The sequence below is a fragment of the Cynoglossus semilaevis genome, chromosome 7 (assembly GCF_000523025.1).
Source record: "Cynoglossus semilaevis isolate Cse_v1.0 chromosome 7, Cse_v1.0, whole genome shotgun sequence".
In the NCBI taxonomy this organism is placed as follows: Eukaryota; Metazoa; Chordata; class Actinopteri; order Pleuronectiformes; family Cynoglossidae; genus Cynoglossus; species Cynoglossus semilaevis.
In genome coordinates, this window is record NC_024313.1 from 12,746,621 (window position 1) to 12,769,251 (window position 22,631).

The window sequence follows — 22,631 nt, forward strand, 5'->3', positions numbered from 1 at the left end:
GTGTATATACATATATATTTATATATGTATTTATATATGTATGTATGTATATGTATATATATATATATGTGTATATGTGTATATATATGTATATATATACATATATATATATATATATATATATATATGTATACATATATATATATATATATGTATACATATATATATATATATGTATACATATATATATATATATATGTATACATATATATATATACACATATATATGTATATAAATGAATCCCCAGGAATAACTGGCTGAAGTCGTAGAGAAACGTGTGGAGGAACCGGATGTTCTGATCCAATATCGTCATATTATGCAGCAACGATCTGATTTGACACCACGTGATTAAAAAAAATATATAGACTGAACAACAACAGTGCCACCTAGTGGGGCAGTCACCATGCACCATCTCGATTTGACCTCAGCTGTGAAGTTATTGCCAAATGGTTGGTACTTCAGTTTGTCAGTGATCGTAGCAGAACCCTCGTTCCTCGGGCGGTTCTATCTGAACTCAACAAGTACCACGGAACTTTTATTTAGTCGATTTACAGTCAAAATGTGAACTTCTTTCTGTGTAGACCTCAGGTCAGGACTGAGGGTCATCTGTCTGACCTGCTGTAGGTCCGTGAGTCTGAGGCCGGGTTCCAGTTCTGCTCGGCTCACTGCAGGTTAGAACGCAGTTCCAGAACCTTCCAGAACCATCTCGGTGTTTGGCAGCCAGGTGTCAGTAAGTTGACAGAAATTTTGACCTTTGACCCTTAGTGCAGATTTAAAGTTAGTGGAATTCAAATTCTCTTAAATACACGGTGGCAGGTGTCGGAACGACAACAAATACAGCATTAGTCAGACAGATGGCGCTCCACAGCCAGACCCTTCATTGTCTTTAATGAAGAGAGAAATGTAACAAAGGTCCAAACGGCCACGGTTTTTCTTCAGTCCGTCTGTGTGACATTGACGGACTGATCTGGGAACAGCTGACAGATCAGGTCAAACACATTTCATTGGACGGTTGGTCGTAACAGACCTGAGTCCAGGTGTCGTTCTCACAGTGATTGGTCTGTTTCACAGAAGCGTATTTATGAATTTTTTTATTAAAGTCATTGATGGAACAGCAGAAAGACGAGTCCTCGTGGGACGACTCGGAATTTTTAAAGACGTTTTGTTTTTTTTCGTAACTGTCATTATTTATATTTCTTGTAGTGAAGTCGTCATCCAACATCGGCCTGTCTTAGTTCTTCAAGGTGAGACGGGGGAGTCGGGGGGAGGAGCTCCCTGTCGTGACTCCCTGTGGATGAGCTGTAAATGAGTTAATAATGAAATGGAACCAAATAAAACACTGGGGATTTTAGAACTCTGTGACTTCCTCTTTGATTGGTCTCTGACACTGATACAGTATTCACAGAAATACTTGGGGGGAAAAGTATCCAGGAGTAATGTTTAAAAAATAAAAAACTAAATATATATATATATGTTAATTAATATCGTAAAATATATAATTTTAGAACTCATCACTGTGTCTCAAAATATCTTGGTGTCTGAGTGATTAATTAATGTAGTCGTAGTGTTGTACTGATTTGGTGAAATTCCTTAAACTCTCCTCCTCTGCTCCTCACTCTATAAATAGTCTGTTAATCCTGTTATCAGGTTTGAGTCCAGTCCGTCTGTTGATTGGTCAACAGCCTGGTGTGTAAACACAAACAACCTGAAGCCACTGCTGTGCTGAGGGCAAAGGTCAAAGAGCAGGAGCAACAGGAGAGAGCGGTGTTGGTTCCTCAGCCTCTGTGTCCAGTTGACGTTCCACTGTTCCACTGTTCCGGGGCCAGGATGTTCCTGTGGAACGTGGTTTGAACAGTAACCCAAGTCAGAACAAACTCGGCTGCTAAAAATACCATCGGTGGAGCGACCGGCTGCTGCCCAACTGACACACGGGACCGAGGAGAGGGGGGAGGAAGGGGGAGGAGGGAGGTTGTTTCCATCACTGTGAGTGCAGACAGAAAGACGAAGTCAGGAACAACTGTGGAGTGAAATCCAGTTAAAGGAGGAGGAGGAAATAAAAACGTCTCCAGATTCTTCTTCTGCCTTCAAGCCTTCACTCCTCGTCGCTGCCTGGAGGTGATGAGCTCCACTCTGGGCGTTAAACCCCCCTCAGCAGGCAGCTCTGGACCCGGTGCCGGCAGCAGGGCCGCCATGGAGAACCTGGAGAAGCAGCTCATCTGTCCAGTCTGCCTGGAAATGTTCTCCAAACCCGTCATCATCCTGCCCTGTCAGCACAACCTCTGCCGGAAATGTGCCAGCGACGTCTTGCAGGTGAGAATCCAGGACTTTCCCAAGACGTTCAAGGACCAAGACCTGGTGCTGTCGGGTCTCCTGGGCTGTCGACCCGGAGTTTTGGTACTGACGTACAAGAAGTGAAAACTCTGAACAACATCTCCTCCTCTCTGTCTTCCTCCTCCTCTTCCTCAGTCAGCCAACCCTTTGTGGCAAACCCGTGGCTCCACCACCGTTGCTGCCAGCGGCGGTCGGTTTCGCTGTCCCTCGTGTCGCCATGAGGTGGTGCTGGACCGACATGGTGTCTATGGTCTACAGAGGAACCTGCTGGTGGAGAACATCATAGACATCTACAGGCAGCAGGAGACCTCCAGGTCAGTGTGTCTGTCAGAGTAACGTTTGACCAGTGGGTACTGAACTGAAACTCACCTCTCATACAAACGCAGACTCATCTGAGTGTTGTGGTAGCATCGAATTAGTGCCAGCAGAGGGCGGTGTTCAGCAGCATTACTGCCTGCAGGGCAGTGACTTTAAAAACAATGTCAACTGATGAAGAGCTGCAGGATTAAAACGAGCAGAGTTCAATTTTTATCCACTGGTTAACAATATTAACAAATATTGAAGTAGAAGAAATTCAGAAAGTTACCTGAACACACCAGAACTAAAATCGAAAAAAAGTCTAAATAATTTTGCACAGCGACCGTATCAAAAACATTTTAATTCTCAGCGTCTACTGAGGTTTTTTTAAGGAGGTTCTGATCTTCTCCAGGCTCCTGAACCTGAAGCCGCGGCAGCAGCAGCTCATGTGTGAAGAACACCCGGAGGAGAAGATCAACATCTACTGTTTGAGCTGCCAGACGCCGACCTGCTCCATGTGCAAAGTGTTCGGTCCACACATGGACTGTGACGTGGCTCCCATCGCCAGCGTCTACGCCACCCAGAAGGTGAGGAGACAAGGTTGGACTTGAACTGCTCAAATCACTGATGGAACCTTCACACACGCCACGAACATTATGTGGTCATGTGACACATGAGCACAAAGTTTATTGTTTATTGTCTTTAATGAGATGAATGAGTTGAAATGATAATGAAGTGTCATTAGAACAGAGGAGATGATTCACAACTCGCTTGGTCAGTGATGTCATGAGGTCTACGATTGCAGGAACACACACACACACAGAGACATGGTTGTCAAAGTGATGACTTCAAAGGTTTTTTTTATCAGATTTGATTCTGTGAACGTTTGCAGAAAGAACTGAGTGACAGCATCGCCATGTTGGTCGCCAGCAATGACCACATCCTGGCCGTCATCACACAGATGGAGGAGATGTGCCGCACACTGAAGGTGACACACACACACACACACACACACACACGTTTCTAAACGAGCATTTACCAATAACTTCATCTGATCTTAACCTGATGCTAAGATTTAACCCTTTTTTTCTTCTCTTTTTTCTTTATGATTGCAGGACAACAGTAAGCGGCAGAAGGAGAAGCTGGTGGAGGCCTTTGACCTCCTGACCTCCATCCTGGAGGAGAGGAAAGAGGAAGTGGTGGGTGTGATCTCCAAACACCAGGACGACAAACTCCAGCACGTCCAGTCTCTCATTCAGAGACACGGCGAACACCTGGAGGTCGCGGTCGGCCTGGTGGAGTCGGCCATACAGGCCATGGAGGAGCAGCACATGTCTCAGTTTATACAGGCAGGTGGCGCTGCACTCTGTAATTGTACTGTTAAAACACTGGAGGTAGAGGAGGAATAATGTGTGATTTATTTTATTTTTGTTTGTTTTCACTCTCAGAGCGCCAACGTGATCCTGGAGAAGTGAGTGTTTCTTTTATTCTTTTGTTATTATTTGTAGACGAGTCTGTCATTATAAATGTTGTGTGTGTGTGTGTGTGTGTGTGTAGAGTAGCAGACGTGTCCAGGTCCTCAGGCGTCGCTCTTCCACAGTTGGGTTATGAATGTATGAGTCACCTGGTCCTGGACATTGATGATGTCACAGTGATGCTGCGCAGCCTTGACTTCAGCTCCGGTACCAAACAAACAAACAAACAAACAAACAAACAAACAAATCAATATATGAATCAGCTGATTGTTCCTGTGGTTGTCCTTTCATTTTGATCTTTTTATCCTTTTTTATCTTCACTGTTCACATGTTTTTTTTTTAAGGAGGTCTGATATTAAATGAATGTGTGTGTGTGTGACAGGTGTCAGAGATGATGGAGACGATGGATCTGAAGTGGTCGACGATTAAAACCATGACTTCAGCTGCAGTCGAGCAGAAGAAAACGGTCTCAGGTACTGATTCTGTTGTTCACATGTCTCTCTTTTCTCTCTCTTTTCTCTCTCTCTGTCTCGTTACCACAGAATGTTAACAAGTAAATAAATACAGTGTAATAAGAAGGTGAAAATGTAGGAAAATCCTCATGTCAGTTGGCTAACAATAGCTTAAAGTTAGCCCTAAAAAGCTTAAAGTCTGGTGACATGTTCTATTGTTATATGTTAAATGTTATATTTTTATTTCTTTGAATGTTATTTCAGGATGATGCCAGGACAGACATGGATGTGAATTTTTTTGTTCTTCACTGTTAATCCTCCGTGGAGAGAGGTCCACGCAGCAGGAGCAACAGAAGAAGAAAAACGTTGCTTCTCGAAGGTTATTTCTTACTTTGTCTGTTGCGTTTTTATCTCCAGTTTCAGTGTAAGTAGTGACATATCCTGAACCTAAGGAGGAGAAAATGAGAATTTTAAAGATTTTTTATTGTCCTTCTCCTCATTATTCTTTTATACTGAATAGTTTGGTAAAAATTGTTTTGCATTTTTTAGGATGTTTTTTTTTCCTGAATTCGAATGACAGGAAAATGTTTGTATGTATCAAATAAAGATATTTTAACTTCTGTCAGCTGACTTTTCATTGGCTTTTGTTTTTTTTAAGTCACAGAAAACGCACAGAAAAAAACTTGTTTCATTTCGGAAAGTGAAACTCTAATTTAAAGACAGTTTTTCGTTAATAAAGAAACGAGTCATTAGCAGGAAAACTTCAATACTGTGTTTATGTCATGGAAACATACGTGAAGCACATTCAACTTATCGGGGATGTAGCTCAGTGGTAGAGCGCATGCTTTGCATGTATGAGGCCCGGGGTTCGATCCCCCGTATCTCCATGACTTTTTTTTTTTTTCTCGGTCCTGTAAATCAATGCTCGCCTTAATTTACCTGCAGTAACTGTACTCCCTGTGACGTGGGGCCGTTGGTGTTGTCGTCATCGTCATCGTTTCTTGTGGTTTGATCCTTTGTAATACAAATAATAATAAAAAAATCATTGGTTCTTCATTCCAGGTCGTTCTCGGTGCTTTAGAACGGCAGCAGCTTAGATGAAGAAGTGAAATGTCTTCAAGAAACAAAGCTCTAACGTGTCGAATATTTCCCACGTCCGTGAACGCAGCACGCCGCCTCCCGTGGTAACTAAGGAGATTGTGTATACTTCGAAGATGTCCTCCATCTCCATCTCTAAACTGTTCGCGTTCAGACAGTGGACAAAATGAACACTATTTAACGACTCCCGAGCCGTTAAAACCACTTTGGTGGTCGTTTCCTTCCACCACCTTACAGAAAAGTTACAGAAATGCAGCTGAAGCATTTGAAAACGCTGTTAACTCCGCAGGTAAGTTTAGCCTGTGACGGCTAATGCTAACGCTAGCAGCCGATGTAAACAGTTCTGTGGCGCTACATGACAATAACGACGTGACTGAGAAGTTAAAACCAAGCTCTGATTTACTTCTCGTAATTCGGCTCTAAAATACTTTACTAATTCATTTTTAAAAATAGCAAACAATGTAGACTTTTACTGTTTGAACGCTGTGTAGTGTGTCGTGTTACAGGGACAGAAAAAAGTAACAAACTCGTTGATGAAATATTGAACGGCATCTGCACTAAATACGTAATTTGGAAAAAAACAATATTTATTTTAGTCTGTATTTTGTATTTCCCTGGCTTTTATGACCTGACATCACACCGGCGTGGGTTTGTCATTCTGACCCCTGACCTTTTGTGTCCTGTCCTATAAAGGAGGGAGCAGCCAAAGTGACATGTATGGCCTGGGCTCTGAACAACTCCAGGTTCGCCGTGTGCACCGTGGACCGGGTGGTGCTGCTGTATGACGAGCAGGGAGAGAGGAGAGACAAGTTCTCCACCAAACCCCTGGACCCAAAGGTCAGAGCAGAGTCTTGGAGGACCACATCTGAACCAAGCTGAGAAAATGTGGCGTCATGAAAATGTGATTTTATTTTTTTACAGTATGGGAAACAAAGCTACACTGTCAACGACATGGTGTTTTCACCAGACTCCACCAAAATAGCCATCGGACAGTCTGACAACATCATCTATGTCTACAGAATCGGAGAGGAGTGGTGAGTTCAAGGCCGGCGATGTTTTCAGGTTGTTTTTGTCGTGAACACAGATCCCTGAAATGACACATTTCAATCTTTCCCTCTGACCAGGGGAGACAAGAAAGCCATTTGCAACAAGTTTGTTCAGACGGTGAGTGAAAGTGTGAAAATTCACATCATAGGTTGAAACAAGAAAAATCTCCAGTTTTACTGAAGATGTTCGTTCTGTGTGTGACAGAGTGCAGTGACTCGTCTGCTCTGGCCCGCAGAACACGCCGTAGTCTATGGACTAGTGGACGGAAAGGTGAGTGGCTGACAAGTTTACACCAACAAAACACAGCAAAAAAAAAATTTTTTTAACAAACTGTATATATGTAGATACCACTTGGCTAATTTTCTGTTTTCTTGTTGGGTAATAATATAATATTAATAATATAATTAAGCTACTTTAATAACTTATAGGTAAGATTTAGCCTAGCATACACGGACTCATCTTTTGGTTCATTTCTAACTATTTCTAGACAAATGATGTTGATGTTTAGCTTCTCAACATTTGACCCTTTGTTGCTGTAGTTTTGTTAGATATATTTTCCTGTTGATGTGTAACAGCTTTTGTTATTTAGCCCTACATTTACATATGTTTTGAGTCTTCTAAATCTCTTTTGATTGACAGGTGCGTCTGGCCAACACTCAGACCAACCGATCTTCAACCATCTACGGCACAGAGTCCTGTGTCGTCTCCCTGGTGTCCAAGTAAAAACATCACAAAAACTTTTCATTTTGATGATGATGACTGATCAAAAAGACGGAGGCTGAGAATTTTTTTTTTTTATTCCTGTGTCAGTGTCTCAGGTAAAGGAATCCTTTCAGGTCACGCTGACGGGACGGTGGTTCGGTACTTTTTTGATGATGAAGGTTCAGGAGAGTCGCAGGTACCAGAAACTTCTCCCAATTTTTATCCTCCTTTATTGTGTATTACATTAGAAAATCTTAAATAATATGTTTTGGGGAAACTAATGGTGGTAAACATTTTTGTTATCTCCTCTAATAATTAAAAAAAAAAGGCACCAGAGCCCATGTTTCTGTAGCTGTGTAAACTGCAGCAGCAGGTCAGCAGCACCTGGACTCCACCGAGCTAAAATTGATCATTTTCTCTATGGACTTTTGAATGGGAGGTTTATAAAGGTAAATATATTTGAACTCAACAACCTCTGACCACACCTTCACTCTGTGACGTAGGGGAAGCTGCTCGTGCATCCCTGCCCCCCCTACGCTCTGGCCTGGGGGGCCAACAGCATCATGGTGGGGGGGTGCGATAAGAAGGTGGTGGTGTACAGTAAGGAGGGTCAGGTCCTGCAGACCTTCGACTACAGCCGGGACCACACAGAGAAGGAGCTGACGGTGGCGGTCACCAGCCCCAGTGGACAGTCGGTGGTGTTTGGCAGCTATGACCGGTCAGTGTGTGCGTGTGTGCGTGTGTACGTGTGTAAACCAGATCAGTCTGGTTCGTCTTTTTCCATCCTTTTTGTCATGGATGAAAACCAGGTTTGTGTTTTCCAGGTTGCGTGTGTTCAACTGGGCTCCCAGGAGGGGCGTGTGGGACGAGGCCAAACCCAAAGAAATCCAACACCTCTACACCATCACCAGCCTGGCCTGGAAGAAGGATGGCTCGCGTCTGTGTGCTGTAAGCACGACCCCGCCCCTGATATTAACTCTCCTGCTGTTCCACGTCATGTTCACGTGTTCCAAACGCGTTCTCACTGACGTTCTCTGTGTGTGTGTGTGTGTGTGAACAGGGAACGCTGTGTGGAGGGGTGGAGCTGTTCGACTGCTGCCTGCGTAGATCCATCTACAAGAATAAGTTTGAGATGACCTACGTGGGCCTGAGCCAGGTGCACTGAGTCACTGTTGACCTGCAACAGTTATTAACAGCCGGTGATAAAAGACCAAATGTTCTGATTGACTAAAATAAGAAGCTAAAATTCACGTAAAAAAATAATAGACAATGAAACATTCTCAGCCGTTTCCAAAGTTCTCATCAGCCTTCTGGAAGCTTCTCCTCCAGGATTCAGTCATCTTCCACTCCATCAGCTCCACCTTTTTCATAGACCCTCTCGTCGTCTCCAGGTGATCGTGAAGAACCTGTCCACAGGAACCCGCGTGGTTCTCAAGTCCTACTACGGTTATGAGATCGAGGAAGTGAAGATCATGGGGAAAGACCGGTTCCTGGTGGCTCACACCTCAGACACTCTGCTGCTGGGAGACCTGCTGACCAACAAGCTGAGCGAGGTACCGTCATGATGCTGTTCTGATGACCCCCAGTGACAGAGAGCCTGACAGAGGTCAAAGGTCGTCTCAACAGACAAATGTTTGATGTTCACAAGTTTGGAACTCATTTTCTCCTCTTGATTTAAATTCACAACATATCTTATTAAATTTCATCAAAATTGATACAAAAAAACAACTAAAAAGACACAATTATCATATTTATTTGTATGAATTAAATTTAGACACTTAAGTGTATCATATTTATTTGTATGAATTAAATTGAGACATTTAAATGTATAATAAATTGTAATTTCTTTGACTTTATTAAACCATAAATATCCAAAATATATTCCAAAATTCTGACCAGTAACAGGAAGAACATCCATATAAAAGAACTGTTTCCTGTGATAATACTGTGCTGTTTCCTCTGTTTCAGGTTCCGTGGCCTGGTTCTGGGGGAAATGAGAAGTTCTTTTTTGAAAATGAAATGGTACACACACACACACACACACACACACAGCAGATTATAGAAGGCCTATAACTGAACACCTGACAGTTAGTGTCTCGTCCTGTGGCCCCGCCCACTGACACACACTTTTGTTTTTCTGTTTTTAAGGTGTGTATGATTTTTAACGCTGGAGAGCTGAGTCTGGTGGAGTACAGCAACAACGAGATCCTGGGCTCAGTCCGGACTGAGTTCATGAATCCTCATCTCATCAGGTAGATCCATTCACACACACACACACACACACACACACACTCAATACACAGGTGCTTAGTCACACACAGTCACACCTCGGCAGGTTTTTCTGGTTATAAATACACAAAAACCTGGGTGCACTTGTGTTAATGCACCACTAGGGGTCGGTAAAGTCACCTGTTTACTCTTCAGAAACTAAATCGAATCGTAGAAGTGGACGCATTCATTTATATTCTATTTGTCTATTATCATTCATTAAACCACCAGATGGCAGTATTTCTCCGTGCACGAGCCTGACTTCTCCCCGCAGTCACGGCTGCAGCAGTAACTATGACGTGTCTTCAGAAACAGTGAGGACTGAATCAGTCCCTCAGTGACTGATTGACAATTGACAGCAGGGGGCGCTAACGTTTCGAGGCTCTTCACCTCTGGCTCAACAACAGAAATTCCCAGAGCAGATGTATGCTGGGAGTTGAAGTCCAACAGACATGGTTTCTTGATAAAAAGTGTGTGTGTGTGTGTGTGTGTTTGCAGCGTTCGACTGAACGAGAGGAAGCAGAGAGGAGTGGGGGACAATAAGAAGCTGTCGTATCTGATCGACATAAAGACCATCGCTGTTGGTGAGTTCCAGCAGTGAAATAAAGTTTAATGCTATTAAAAGATGTTGAATATAACCGATGAGCGCTGTGATTGGCTGAAGCTAATGTCGGGATTTTGTGTCATTTCCCTGTCTTTCTGGTTGACCTCTGACCTCGGTGAATATTGGACAAACGTGTAGCTATTTTATTTATTTTATTGTTTTGTTTTTTTTTACATTTTTCCTTCTGTGTCTAAAGTTTGGACTCGGACATGTTTCCATCCCAGTTCCACTGCAGTCACAGTGACCTCAGCTGTTGGTCCATGACTTCCGCCGCAGTGTAATTAATAACATAATAACATTAATAACACTGTGTATGAGGTTGGTGCAGTGAGGGGACCGGTGTCCCCCTTTAATTAGAAGACGCCATCGGTCCTTCACACTGTAGCAGCTCCTCCTCAGTCCCAGTGCTGGAGAGTTTGTCCGGCTAGAAGCTAAGTCCTGACTCTGGCCAACAGAATTATGGGTAGTTGTTTCCTAACCCTCCAGTTTAATCTGAAGACAACGACACAGTCACACACTCTCTCTCTCTCGCTCCCCCCCTCCCCCCTCCCCCTCCCTATCTCAGTGGACCTGGCCGGAGGCTACAACCTGGGAACCATCAGCCACGACTCCAAGATTGACTGGCTGGAACTTAATGAAACCGGACGCAAACTGCTGTTCAGGGACAAGAAGCTGCGGGTGAGAATAAAACGTCAGTGCCCTGAAGGTGTGCAGCAGCAGAGGGGAGGCAGGGGGGGAGGAAGGGAGAGAGAAAATACAAGCTTGGTCCGTCTGAAGTCTGCAGTTAAAACCGTATCCCTTCAGTAAAGTTCCTCTGAGTTCCTGGTGGAATCAAAACCCACTGGGTATCATGGAGAAAATGTCTGCCTGCTCAAACAGTGGCCTGAGGGCTACATGTGGCACACACCGCACTACACAGCGGCCCAGACTGTGGTCATTTGGAAACTGAGAGAATTACAGTTCAGTAACAAAGAGACCTTCAACACTGGGGAGTTGGTCTGCTGTCCCTCAGCTCATTATCAACCCAAACCAGTAGAGGGAGTTGTAGCATGTCCTGAGTGTTAGCTGTCACTCGTTGCCCAGGGCAACAGATCAGTTTGATGTTGAAGCCTCTGGGGCAGAAACATGGAGGACTGTGGTCATTAGAAAATCCTCAGTGGTGTCAAAAAAAACTCTGTTTTTATTTGTCTGGAATAATTTAAATAAAAACTTTTAATTTGACCCAGTCCAGAAAAAAGTTTTATTTCATGAGGACGACATGTGACCTGAACCTCAAACGTTGGTCGACATCAGTTTTTTTTTCTTCTCACCTCCGTCTGCTCCTCAGCTCCACCTGTACGACATTGAGAGTGGACTGAAGACCACGCTGCTGAGTTTCTGCTCCTACGTTCAGTGGGTGCCCGGCAGTGATGTGGTCGTGGCCCAGAACAGAGGAAACCTCTGCATCTGGTACAGCATCGATAGTCCGGAGAGCATCACCATGTTTCCCATCAAGGTAGGAGAAGAACTCCCCCTGGGGGTGAGGAGGAAGTACCAGTACTACAAGGCTGTGTGTTTGACTGTGTCCAGGGAGACATAGTGGATCTGGAGAGGGTGGAAGGGAAGACAGAAGTGGTCGTGACCGAGGGCGTCAGCACCGTCATGTACACGCTGGACGAAGGTCTGATCGAGTTTGGTACGGCCGTGGACGACGGAGACTACGACAGGTACCGTGTGACCTCCGTGACCTCTGACCCCCTCCTGTGGAGTCTCAGAGGTTCGGAGCAGATGTCCTTTTGTGCTGCGTCTTCCTCCAGCTGCTCTGGGCTCCACGTCAGACACTTGAGCAGTTCTAACTGGACGCTCCTCCTGGAGGAGCAGCAGCTGGACACTTCACTGTGACTCCACTCCGTCAGGCAGAATGAAGCTGATTGGTTATTATTTTAGGAAGAAGAGTCTGAAGCTGTAGTGTAGCTGTGACTGGTCCAGATGACCAGCTGATCATTACCAGCTGATCATTACCAGCTGATCATTACCAGCTGATCATTACCAGGCGATCATTACCAGAATAGGGCTGCGTGTTGGCAAGGATCTGCTACGATACGTATCACGATACGGGCCAACGATACAATATATTGCGATACTACAGTTACAACGATTTATTGATCATTAATAAATACTGTTGGAGTTCAGATGGAGTTTGAATCCTGGTCCTTCAGTGGAACTGGAACCACAGTCACAGCGTTTGTACGTTTGAAGACAAACGAACTACGTGATGTTCCACGTTAGTCGCAGCCACCAAAAAGTCCGTGAACATCACTTCCTGGGCGGAGGCCCGTTCTCTTCTTCTTCTTCTTATCTCCAGGAATCTGGCACTGAGGTTTTCCAAAGATGTTTTTTTTCCTCCCTGTGTCTCCAGAGCCACTGCCTTCCTGGAGACTCTGGAGATGTCGCCAGAGACTGAGGCCATGTGGAAGACGCTCAGCAAGCTGGCTGTGGAGGCACGGCAGCTGCACATCGCAGAGAGGTCGTATACACACACACACACACACACACACACACACACACACACAGAAAGCTCATTTATACTGAACTAATTACATTCTTTATCAGTCTTCATTGTAACTGATACTTATCTTTGGAGGATGAAGACAAGGGCACCTTCATCACCTGCAATGAACACACACACACACACACACACACCTATTTCTGCTTTGTTTTCCATTCATCCCAACCTTGACTTTGACTTTTGTTTCTGGATTACAACCTTCAACCAGGAGTCACTTCTCATCATCGACCTCTGACCTCAGGTCATTCACTCTTTCATTCATTCATCTTCTTCAAAACATCCCAGCACAAACCCTGTACAGTACTGGGTCGAGCTCCTGGGGTTGGACCACGTTTTATTTTCACGCAGAAACTTCATTAAAGAAGGATACAGGCAGGGGGCGCTGTAGATGAACACACCAGCCCTGGTCTTCATTTCAACCAAAAAAAAAAAAGACTGAATTCATAAACACAGCGATGCATCACCAGTGGTGTCACCCCCACTTCCTGCCTCACCCGCCCTCACATCTTATATTTATGAATCTTATAAAATTCTGTTTTTTTAAAGATCTTCTTTTATCAGTGACATGTCTCTCTGTCTCTCTCTCTCTCTGTCTCTCTGTCTCTCTCTCTGTCTCTCTGTCTCTCTCTCTCTGTCCCCTCCTCCCCCCTTCCCATCTTTATTTCTCTCTGTTTAGAGAAACTTTAAAAACGTGAACTCTCTGTGGTTAATTATGCATCTCCTCCTCGTTAGGCAGCGGCCTGATTTGCATAAATCATGAAATCGGAGAAGAAGGGAGAAAAAAAAAAGGATTTTGTCTGAAGCCAATGATGTTAATGAGGGCAGGAAGTGAAGTTTTTATATTTTCTCCTTAACTTCCAGGACTTGTTCATTAATCTGATGCAAGGCCTCAGAAAGAGTTGGTAATAATGAGCGCAGACACCGAGGCTCACCTTCTCAGCACACACTCTGAGAAGCTGCTTTAATCTGCGCGTGTCGTCGGTCGACGGTCGTCGTCGTCGTCGTCCTGTTTGGTTCACGTCGACGTCTCCTTCTCTCTGCAGGTGTTTTGCTGCTCTGGGCGACGTCTCCACCGCCTGTTTCCTCCACCACACAAACCAGATCGCAGATGAGGTGTCTGATGAAATGGTAGTTCACACACACTCACACACACACACACACACACACACACTGCAGGTTGTTGTGGCTGATTATTAATATTCTACACTTCTGCTTCAGTGACTTCACAGTCTGAACATTTCCACTCAACCAACACTGAATAATTTACTGTTTGTTTCAAACATGCGTGGACGCTGCTCACAGGCCACGCCTCCTCCGGATGCAATATTGATGACATTGATTACAGTCGGCTGCTCTTTACATTCACAGACAGACGTTAACGCAGCTCACCACCACATGATGAATGAATCCAGTATGAAAGTGTGTTGATGCTGATCTCTGTGTGTGTGTCAGGGAGGCGACGGGACAGCGTACTACCAGGTCCAGGCCCACATGGCCATGCTGGACAAGAACTTCAAACTGGCAGAGATGCAGTACTTGGAGCAGGTGAGCGACAACAAAACAGTGATTATCAACCGGCGGCTCACGGGCCGATTCCAGCCCACGGAATCGTCCCAGCCGACCCACGACTGGATGTCGAAATAAAAATGTGATTTTTCGTTCATTCAGTTTTTTATGAGTGCAGATCAGACTCCTGAGATCAGGTGGGAAAATTAAAAAAGTGAATTGATATAGTAGTTAAGATGAGATGAGATAAAATAAAGTCAGATGTAATGAAACCACCTGGGGTGAAATATGTGAAAATAAGGTCAAAGTAAGTGGAAAAACTTCAGATGAACCTCAGTGTTTCAGGCACTAAGATAGTGACGTTTTAGGATGAAATGAGGAATGAAAAGTTTCTTGTCGTGTTATTAAAGTTCAGATGAACGTCAATGAAAGATGAAAATAAAAATGCATCTTATTTTCAATTGACAGAATGCCATTGATGAGGCCATATCCATGTACCAGGAGCTGCACATGTGGGACGCCTGCATCACTGTGGCTGAAGCCAAGGTGACAATGAAGTGATGATGGTGATGGTAGTTATGGTAGTGATGATAGTTATGGTAGTTACTGCAGTAAACAATGATGGTGATGGTAGTTATGGTAGTTACTGCAGTAAACTGTAACAGTACCTCACTGGGTTTCTGGGTAAAACCTTTGACACTTAGCTGTTTGGTACCAGTTAGCAGAAGAGCCCTGAGATCCGACCGTTGTGACGGTACTTTGACGGCGTCTGTAAACTTTTTCCTGTCTCTCACGCCGTTTTCCCCTGAAGGGTCACCCAGAGCTGGACGTCCTGCGCAGGAGTTATTATCAGTGGCTGACAGAGACGGGTCAAGAGGAGAAGGCGGGGGAGGTGAAGGAGAAGGAGGGAGACTTTCAGGCAGCCATTAATCTGTACCTGAAGGCAGGGCTGCCGGCCAAAGCTGCCCGCCTGGCCCTGGGCCAACCAGAGATCGGCAGCAACAGTGACATCATCAGTCGCATCGCCGTCAGTCTGATGAAGGGAGAGTTTTACGAGAGGGTGAGTGGACGCTAACGTTGAATCTCTTTAATGACCAGGACACAGGACATACATTTGTATTTAAATAACTATCACAAAAAGTCCACGAGCCTGTGTTTTGAACAACCCTCCCCTCGTCTCTTGATCAGGCAGGAGATCTGTATGAGAAGATCAGGAACAACCAGAAGGCCCTGGACTGTTACTGCAAAGGAGGGGCGTTCAGGAAAGGTAGGACGGACGTAGACTGACCTGAACTGGAGCTGCAGTGAGGGATGCCTTCACTGTCTGTTGGAATAGTTAGTTTCAGTGTCAGTACCGTGTGACCCACGGTGTCTCCATCCTGCAGTAGTTCTCTGTAGAACATCTGTCAGTTTCTCGGTGGCAGCGGAGAGCAGCGCCGTCCTTAATGACGTCTCTCTCTACTTCCTGTTTCCTGTAGCGGTGGAGCTGGCTCGCCTCGCCTTCCCTGGCGAAGTGGTGAAACTGGAGAACTCCTGGGGCGACTACCTCGTCCAGCAGAAACAGATGGACGCCGCCATCAACCACTTCATCGAAGCAGGGTACGTGGTGTAGCCGAGGCGGGGGAGGGCGGGGGGAGAGGAGACAGATGGAGAGGAGGAAAGACTGGAGTCCAAGTCCACAGATCCAACAGAGAGTCTTTAAATCCTCACCAGGAGCAGGAAGAAGAGGCCGCCGCAGAAATAAAAAGAATTCTTTTTTTAATTGACTTTCTGAGTCAACGTGAAACTGAGACTCGGTTATAAATAAAACAGGATCAGGTGGTCGTCACCGCCAGAGTCAGGACTTGGCTGCTTGACTTTGTCTTCATGAAACTGAACATAATAGTCTGTATATGAACATGTATATAAATATGTTTTCAGCTGGAGCTCAGTGAGGTGGTAATAATGTCACGACTTTTCACGCTCTCGTTTCTTCAGCTGCTTCCTCAAAGCCATCGAGGCGGCCATCGCAGCCCGCCAGTGGAAGAAGGCCGTGCAGATCCTGGAGGACGTGGACAAGGATTCCTCTGCCGGGAAGTACTACGTGAAGATCGCTCAGCACTACGCCTCCATGCAGGAGTATGAGGTACTGCATCCAGACAGAATCCCGGCTCCTGATTGGACAAAGTGTTGTAGCGCAGTGGAAACGATTGTCTGGATTATTGTTATTATTGGTCATTTTGTGACCATGTGACTGACCACGTCTCTGTGGACCAGTACCATGGGACAACTGGTACCAATATAATAATAAATTGCATTTTATTAATAAGTGAATGTGAAAAATAATGAATGAAATTCAAATATTGTTAATTTTTTTTAAATTATCAGTGCAAAAAGTGATTTTACTTTGAAAAATGAAAAAAACCCCGCAGTGACGTGTGTGTGAAGACACTTGTCACATTGTAGATGGAAGGACAGGTGTGATTTGTCTTTGACCTTGTTCTGCAGTGAGAGTCAACATCACAGGTTCAGTCTGAAGGATTTCCTCTCGGCTCCATCTTACACACTCTCCATGTGTGGACATCACAGTATGAGCAGCCCATAACCCAGTGTGTACAGTCTGTACGTCCCAGGATAAGTGCTGATTCATGCAGCTTTGTCCTGAGGTGACCACACCGGGGCCCGTGCTGGTCCCTGAACGCCTCGCAGCCTGAGGCGGGAAGCGGCCAGTGACATTTGGCCACAGGCTCTTCATTTCTGAGCCTCTCTCTGGGACGTGTTCACTGTCTGTACCTGAAGGAAAGTCAGCACACACTTTGGTGCAGTCCCTCCGGAGCTGTGTGTGTGTGTGTGCGTGTGTGCGTGTGTCGCCCCGCAGCCTTTGGCAGTTAATGACAAGTTGGACGGTTTCAGCAGCACTTTAGGTTGTAAATAGAAAAAAAAGTAAGGAGCTGCTGAAAGGAGTTAGAGAACTCAGGGAGGAGAGGGAGCGAGTGGCAGAGTGCCTCTCTCTCTCTCTCTCCCTCTCTCTCTCCCTTCATTGTGATGAGCTCAGCTGAGCCACGCTCGTCCTCCGCAGACTGCCAGCCTCTGAAAATAGCAGGCTATTTCAGTCTGTTTGCTCTGCGGGAAGCGTTTGCAGAAAGTAATTAAGATAACGGGCTCTTTGCTCTCGACTTGTGGAAGATGCAGCGGAGAAAAAGTGCAGAGTAAAACAATGATGGAAACAATGATGGGAAACTGGTTCCTGTGTTTTCACTCTGAAAATCACAAATCGTTTTTTTTTCTGCTGCTGAACTGAACGTTTCTGCACTCAGCGTCCAAACTCCGAGTCCGATGTCTGTGTCTGTTTGTATGTTCACGGCCTGTAGGTGGCAGAGCAGCTGTATGTGAAAGGAGGTCACATTAAAGATGCCATCGACATGTACACCACAGCAGGTCGCTGGGAGGAGGCGCACAAGGTCAACACACACACACACACACACACAATCACGAGTGAATAAAGTTTCTGAAACTGAAATCTGCAGAACTGACGTTTGTCTTGTTTTACTTTGTTTTGGTGAATCTTTCTCCAGCTGGCAGCGCGGTGCATGACGGAGGAGGAAGTGATGGCTCTGTACGTCAGCAAAGCTCAGGAGCTGGAGAGAGACAGCAAGTTCAAGGAGGCTGAGAGGTGGACACTCTTCAGTCTTCAGACGGATGTAGGGCCGTGGTTCAGGTGATGAGGTTTGACTGACGTCTGTCGTGTCTGTGCTGTGTCTGTGCTGCACCAGACTGTTCACGGCCGTGAAGCAGCCGGACCTGGCCATCACCATGTACAAGAAGAACAAGATGTTTGATGATGTCATTCGGATGGTGGCCAAACATCACCCGGACCTGCTGACGGAGACTCACCTGCATCTGGCCAAGGTGAGTCCCAACAGGAAGGAGAATGTCAAAACAAAAGCTGAGGACAAAATGAAAGGATGTTGAAACAAATCTAAAGGTCATCGAGGTCAAACAGGTGAGAACCAGATAACAGTACCTGACCTGGTACCAATGACCCACAGCCTGGTACCACTTCAGGTCCTGGTGATCGGTGACCTCTGCCAACCAGGACTGAAACATGGTCTCAGCTCAGCTGTGGTCACTGTCGTGACTCAGCAGCCAATCAGATGGTCCCGTCTAACTGACTCAGATAAAGCTTTAACAATTTCCACGTCTTCATCAGGACTTCATTACAGGAGCCGCTCCGCAGACCGCTCGCTGGTCTCCAGAGGACGGCGAGCGGCTGTAAACACGTAATATTAGAAGGAGTCGGACTCTCCACTCAGAAGTTCTGTAGACAGTAAAAGCCCCGATCCGACAGACTTTTATCTGGAACGTTCCCTCTCAGACACGACGTCTCGCGGCTGCAGTTCATAAGTAATTCAGCAGAGTCGGGTCGTAAAGAGGGAAGTAAATGCATCCCGGTCTGGAGTGTCTTTAGAGTGTAGACTCATCACAGTACTGCAGTGGTACTGCACGTGTGTGAAGCTGACGTACCGCGTTGTTGTTTGTTTGTCCTAGGAGCTGGAAACAGAGTCCAGGTTCTCAGAGGCCGAGTTCCACTTCATGGAGGCCGAAGACCTGAAGGCCGCCGTCAACATGTACCGAGTCAACGACATGTGGGAGGACGCGTACAGGGTGTGTACAGCAACAACAACAACAGTACCAGCTGAGACACCAGATGTGTTAACACAACACCAGCTGCTGGAGACGGACGTCGGGCTGAACCTCAGTCTGCTGCTGCACCAAACCCCATTAAGAAAATCAATGATTTTAGCTGAAGGAGACTGAGGAGCTGCTGCTCCACTCCCGCCTCAGTTGTTATGTTTCTGTCCCTCAGCTGGATCTAAAATGAAGGGTATTCTTAGAGTCAAGTCACAGTAACAAAGTACTACAGTACTGCAGAGTACTACAGTAAATCAACAGCCGTTGTCTGCTCTTGGACCAAATGCAATATTTTACTATGGAGTTTGGAGTATTTAGGAGCGAACGGTTATTTTATTGATTTTTCCTTTGGTTTTAACACCTCAGCCTTACACTTGTGTGTGTCTGTTTCTCTTCATTTGTGTGTGTGTGTGTGTATGTGTGTGTGACAGGTGGCCAAAGCTCACGGCAGCGCTGGTGTCCAGAGGCCGGTGGCCTTCCTGTGGGCCAGGAGCCTGGGAGGAGAGGCTGCCGTCAAGCTGCTCAACAAGTTCAACCTCCTGGAAAACGCCATTGAGACGGCTTTAAATAACCTGTGAGTCACACACACACACACACACTCTACCTGACTGAGAGTTATGGGGTGAACTGTTACGTCAGACCCCGTCTAACTGACTCAGATAAAGCTTTAACAATTTCCACGTCTTCATCAGGACTTCATTACAGGAGCCGCTCCGCAGACCGCTCGCTGGTCTCCAGAGGACGGCGAGCGGCTGTAAACACGTAATATTAGAAGGAGGCGGACTCTCCACTCAGAAGTTCTGTAGACAGTAAAAGCCCCGATCCGACAGACTTTTATCTGGAACGTTCCCTCTCAGACACGACGTCTCGCGGCTGCAGTTCATAAGTAATTCAGCAGAGTCGGGTCGTAAAGAGGGAAGTAAATGCATCCCGGTCTGGAGTGTCTTCAGAGTACTCATCGCAGTACTGCAGTGGTAGTAAATGCATCCCGGTCTGGAGTGTCTTTAGAGTGTAGACTCATCACAGTACTGCAGTGGTACTGCACGTGTGTGAAGCTGACGTACCGCGTTGTTGTTTGTTTGTCCTAGGAGCTGGAAACAGAGTCCAGGTTCTCAGAGGCCGAGTTCCACTTCATGGAGGCCGAAGACCTGAAGGCCGCCGTCAACATGTACCGAGTCAACGACATGTGGGAGGACGCGTACAGGGTGTGTACAGCAACAACAACAACAGTACCAGCTGAGACACCAGATGTGTTAACACAACACCAGCTGCTGGAGACGGACGTCGGGCTGAACCTCAGTCTGCTGCTGCACCAAACCCCATTAAGAAAATCAATGATTTTAGCTGAAGGAGACTGAGGAGCTGCTGCTCCACTCCCGCCTCAGTTGTTATGTTTCTGTCCCTCAGCTGGATCTAAAATGAAGGGTATTCTTAGAGTCAAGTCACAGTAACAAAGTACTACAGTACTGCAGAGTACTACAGTAAATCAACAGCCGTTGTCTGCTCTTGGACCAAATGCAATATTTTACTATGGAGTTTGGAGTATTTAGGAGCGAACGGTTATTTTATTGATTTTTCCTTTGGTTTTAACACCTCAGCCTTACACTTGTGTGTGTCTGTTTCTCTTCATTTGTGTGTGTGTGTGTGTGTGTGTGTGACAGGTGGCCAAAGCTCACGGCAGCGCTGGTGTCCAGAGGCAGGTGGCCTACCTGTGGGCCAGGAGCCTGGGAGGAGAGGCTGCCGTCAAGCTGCTCAACAAGTTCAACCTCCTGGAAAACGCCATCGAGACGGCTTTAAATAACCTGTGAGTCACACACACACACACACACACACACACACACACACACACACACACACACTCTACCTGACTGAGAGTTATGGGGTGAACTGTTACGTCAGACAAATCTAGACCTTAAAATGAAGCACACTGACTGGTTGTAATGGTGGAAAACGATGCTAATGTCGTTAGCATAGACTCTTCACCTCTGACCCGCTGTATCGTGATGAACTCTTTATTCTCTCACTCTGTTCCCTCTGTTCTTCAGCTCCTTTGACTTTGCCTTTGATTTGGCGCGCTCGTCCTTTAAAGAGAAGATTCCTGAGATCCACCTCAAACACGCCATGTACCTGGAAGATGAGGTGAGCAGCCACAGTGTGTGTGTGTGTGTGTGTGTGTGTGTGTTCTCTGTTGTCACGAGAACATCCTCCTGATTCCATCTGTTCTGGGTTTGATTTTCCAGGGGAAGTTCTCCGAAGCAGAGGTGGAGTTTGTCCGAGCAGGAAAACCCAAAGAAGCCGTTTTCATGTGAGTGCAGTTGTCATTGATGATAAGTGACTGTAGGTGGCAGCAGACCAGTTAATGACACAGTGATTCACACATCGGTCAGATCTAGGGATGTAACGATCGTCGATCGTCCCGAATCAATTAACAGTCGATACAAATAGGTGAGAATCGGCATTGGTTGAAATAAAAAACTGGATCGACCGTTATTTTAATTCTGTTGTTGAAGAGAACGATTTCAGTTTATGAGGTTCAGACGTTTTCAGTTGGTGATGGGAGTTCACTGACAAGTAAAGGATCATTGTATCTAATTTGTCATTTTGCTCATTTTGTTTAAAAATAAAATCTCTTGTGTGTGCATGTGTGTGTGTGTGTGTGTCACAGGTACGTTCACAACAAAGACTGGGCCAACGCGCAGCGTGTGGCCGAGGGCTACGATCCAGAGAGCGTGTCGGAGGTTCTGGTCGGCCAGGCCAAGTTCTGCTTTGAACAGAAAGAGTTCCAGAAGGCCGAAGCGTTCCTGCTGCGAGCCCAGAGACCAGAACTGGCTGTGAAGTACTACAAAGTGAGTATTTCAAAGTGTCCCTAAGAAGTAGGACTAAAATAGAATGTATTTGGATCCTGGATCTGATCCTGACTCTCCGATCACACCACCGGGTTTGTGGGGTTTTTTTCTCAGGATGTGGACATGTGGAGCGACGCCATGAGGATCTGTAAGGAGTATCTTCCCAACAAGCTGTCCCTGCTGCAGGAGGAGTACGAGAAGGAGACGTCCAAGAAGGGGATCCGGTCAGATTCTAGTTCCTTCTCTGGTTTTAGAACAAACAACAAAACAAAGAAAAGAATTTGATGATTAAAACTCAAACTCACCTCTGTCTGGTGTTAGCAGCTGGGTTTACGAAGGCTGTGAGAAAATATCCATACACTGAAATATATTTGGTTTGACCTCGGGCACCAAAGGGGCCAGAACCAGCTCTTGAGCCTCATTTGTTTATACACTTTATTCCAGTACATTTTAAAAAAAAACTCTTCACAAATGTTTGGCTGTATTTTGCAGTAAAGGAGTTTATCAGAGTATCTGGTTAACATAATCCTAAACCTGAGCCGCGGCGTGGGTCTCTCCTCTCCTCTCTCCCTCTCACCCTTTCTCAGCCTCTTGTGTTATTAGAAGGCAGAGGGGGAGACCAGGGGGGAGACAGACGGCCGTCTGAACGCCTCACAGCCGCTGCCGCAGGTTTGATGCTTTATTAAACACCTCATTTCCCCAAACTGAAACTCCCAGAAAAGGATCAGCTCGTTAGCAGCAAACCAGCTCTTCTCTTCCTCCTCTCCCCTTCACTCCCCCCTCCT

General features: G+C 45.8%; 2 protein-coding genes and 1 non-coding gene across 3 annotated transcripts in view; all 3 read left to right on the top strand.

The window, feature by feature from the left end:
* The first annotated feature begins 1,592 nt into the window (after nt 1-1,592).
* Nucleotides 1,593-5,178, top strand: trim54 (tripartite motif containing 54). The gene is made up of 9 exons (XM_008313533.2): nt 1,593-2,311; nt 2,468-2,646; nt 3,042-3,216; nt 3,522-3,617; nt 3,745-3,978; nt 4,078-4,100; nt 4,187-4,311; nt 4,487-4,577; nt 4,821-5,178. The coding sequence occupies exons 1-8, from the start codon at nt 2,120-2,122 to the stop codon at nt 4,531-4,533; spliced, it is 1,071 nt and encodes a 356-aa protein (XP_008311755.1). The 5' UTR covers nt 1,593-2,119; the 3' UTR covers nt 4,534-4,577; nt 4,821-5,178.
* A 127-nt stretch (nt 5,179-5,305) lies between these two features.
* ift172 (intraflagellar transport 172) overlaps nt 5,306-22,631 on the top strand; it is a 29,938-nt gene continuing 12,612 nt past the window's right edge. Inside the window, 34 exon segments of the mRNA XM_025056810.1 lie at nt 5,306-5,943; nt 6,348-6,491; nt 6,576-6,688; nt 6,779-6,818; nt 6,906-6,971; nt 7,341-7,420; nt 7,512-7,599; nt 7,907-8,121; nt 8,228-8,351; nt 8,464-8,559; nt 8,795-8,956; nt 9,372-9,425; nt 9,552-9,655; nt 10,170-10,255; nt 10,841-10,953; nt 11,603-11,770; nt 11,845-11,981; nt 12,674-12,781; nt 13,867-13,951; nt 14,276-14,368; nt 14,798-14,875; nt 15,141-15,389; nt 15,518-15,596; nt 15,808-15,928; nt 16,307-16,454; nt 17,680-17,769; nt 17,884-17,981; nt 18,082-18,217; nt 18,857-18,973; nt 20,662-20,804; nt 21,046-21,139; nt 21,241-21,305; nt 21,666-21,846; nt 21,961-22,070. Coding sequence (XP_024912578.1) covers nt 5,905-5,943; nt 6,348-6,491; nt 6,576-6,688; nt 6,779-6,818; nt 6,906-6,971; nt 7,341-7,420; nt 7,512-7,599; nt 7,907-8,121; nt 8,228-8,351; nt 8,464-8,559; nt 8,795-8,956; nt 9,372-9,425; nt 9,552-9,655; nt 10,170-10,255; nt 10,841-10,953; nt 11,603-11,770; nt 11,845-11,981; nt 12,674-12,781; nt 13,867-13,951; nt 14,276-14,368; nt 14,798-14,875; nt 15,141-15,389; nt 15,518-15,596; nt 15,808-15,928; nt 16,307-16,454; nt 17,680-17,769; nt 17,884-17,981; nt 18,082-18,217; nt 18,857-18,973; nt 20,662-20,804; nt 21,046-21,139; nt 21,241-21,305; nt 21,666-21,846; nt 21,961-22,070 — 3,824 coding nt within the window. The 5' untranslated portion in view covers nt 5,306-5,904.
* trnaa-ugc (transfer RNA alanine (anticodon UGC)) lies at nt 5,372-5,443 on the top strand. The gene has a single exon. It is a non-coding gene; the product is annotated as a tRNA-Ala (tRNA).

Excerpts from the sequence above, each read along its gene's own strand:
- trim54 (XM_008313533.2), top strand. The coding sequence starts at position 2,120 with ATGAGCTCCACTCTGGGCGTTAAACCCCCCTCAGCAGGCAGCTCTGGA. Across the intron at positions 3,217-3,521 it reads GCGTCTACGCCACCCAGAAG|AAAGAACTGAGTGACAGCAT; the intron begins GTGAGGAGACAA and ends GAACGTTTGCAG. Across the intron at positions 4,312-4,486 it reads CAGCCTTGACTTCAGCTCCG|GTGTCAGAGATGATGGAGAC; the intron begins GTACCAAACAAA and ends TGTGTGTGACAG.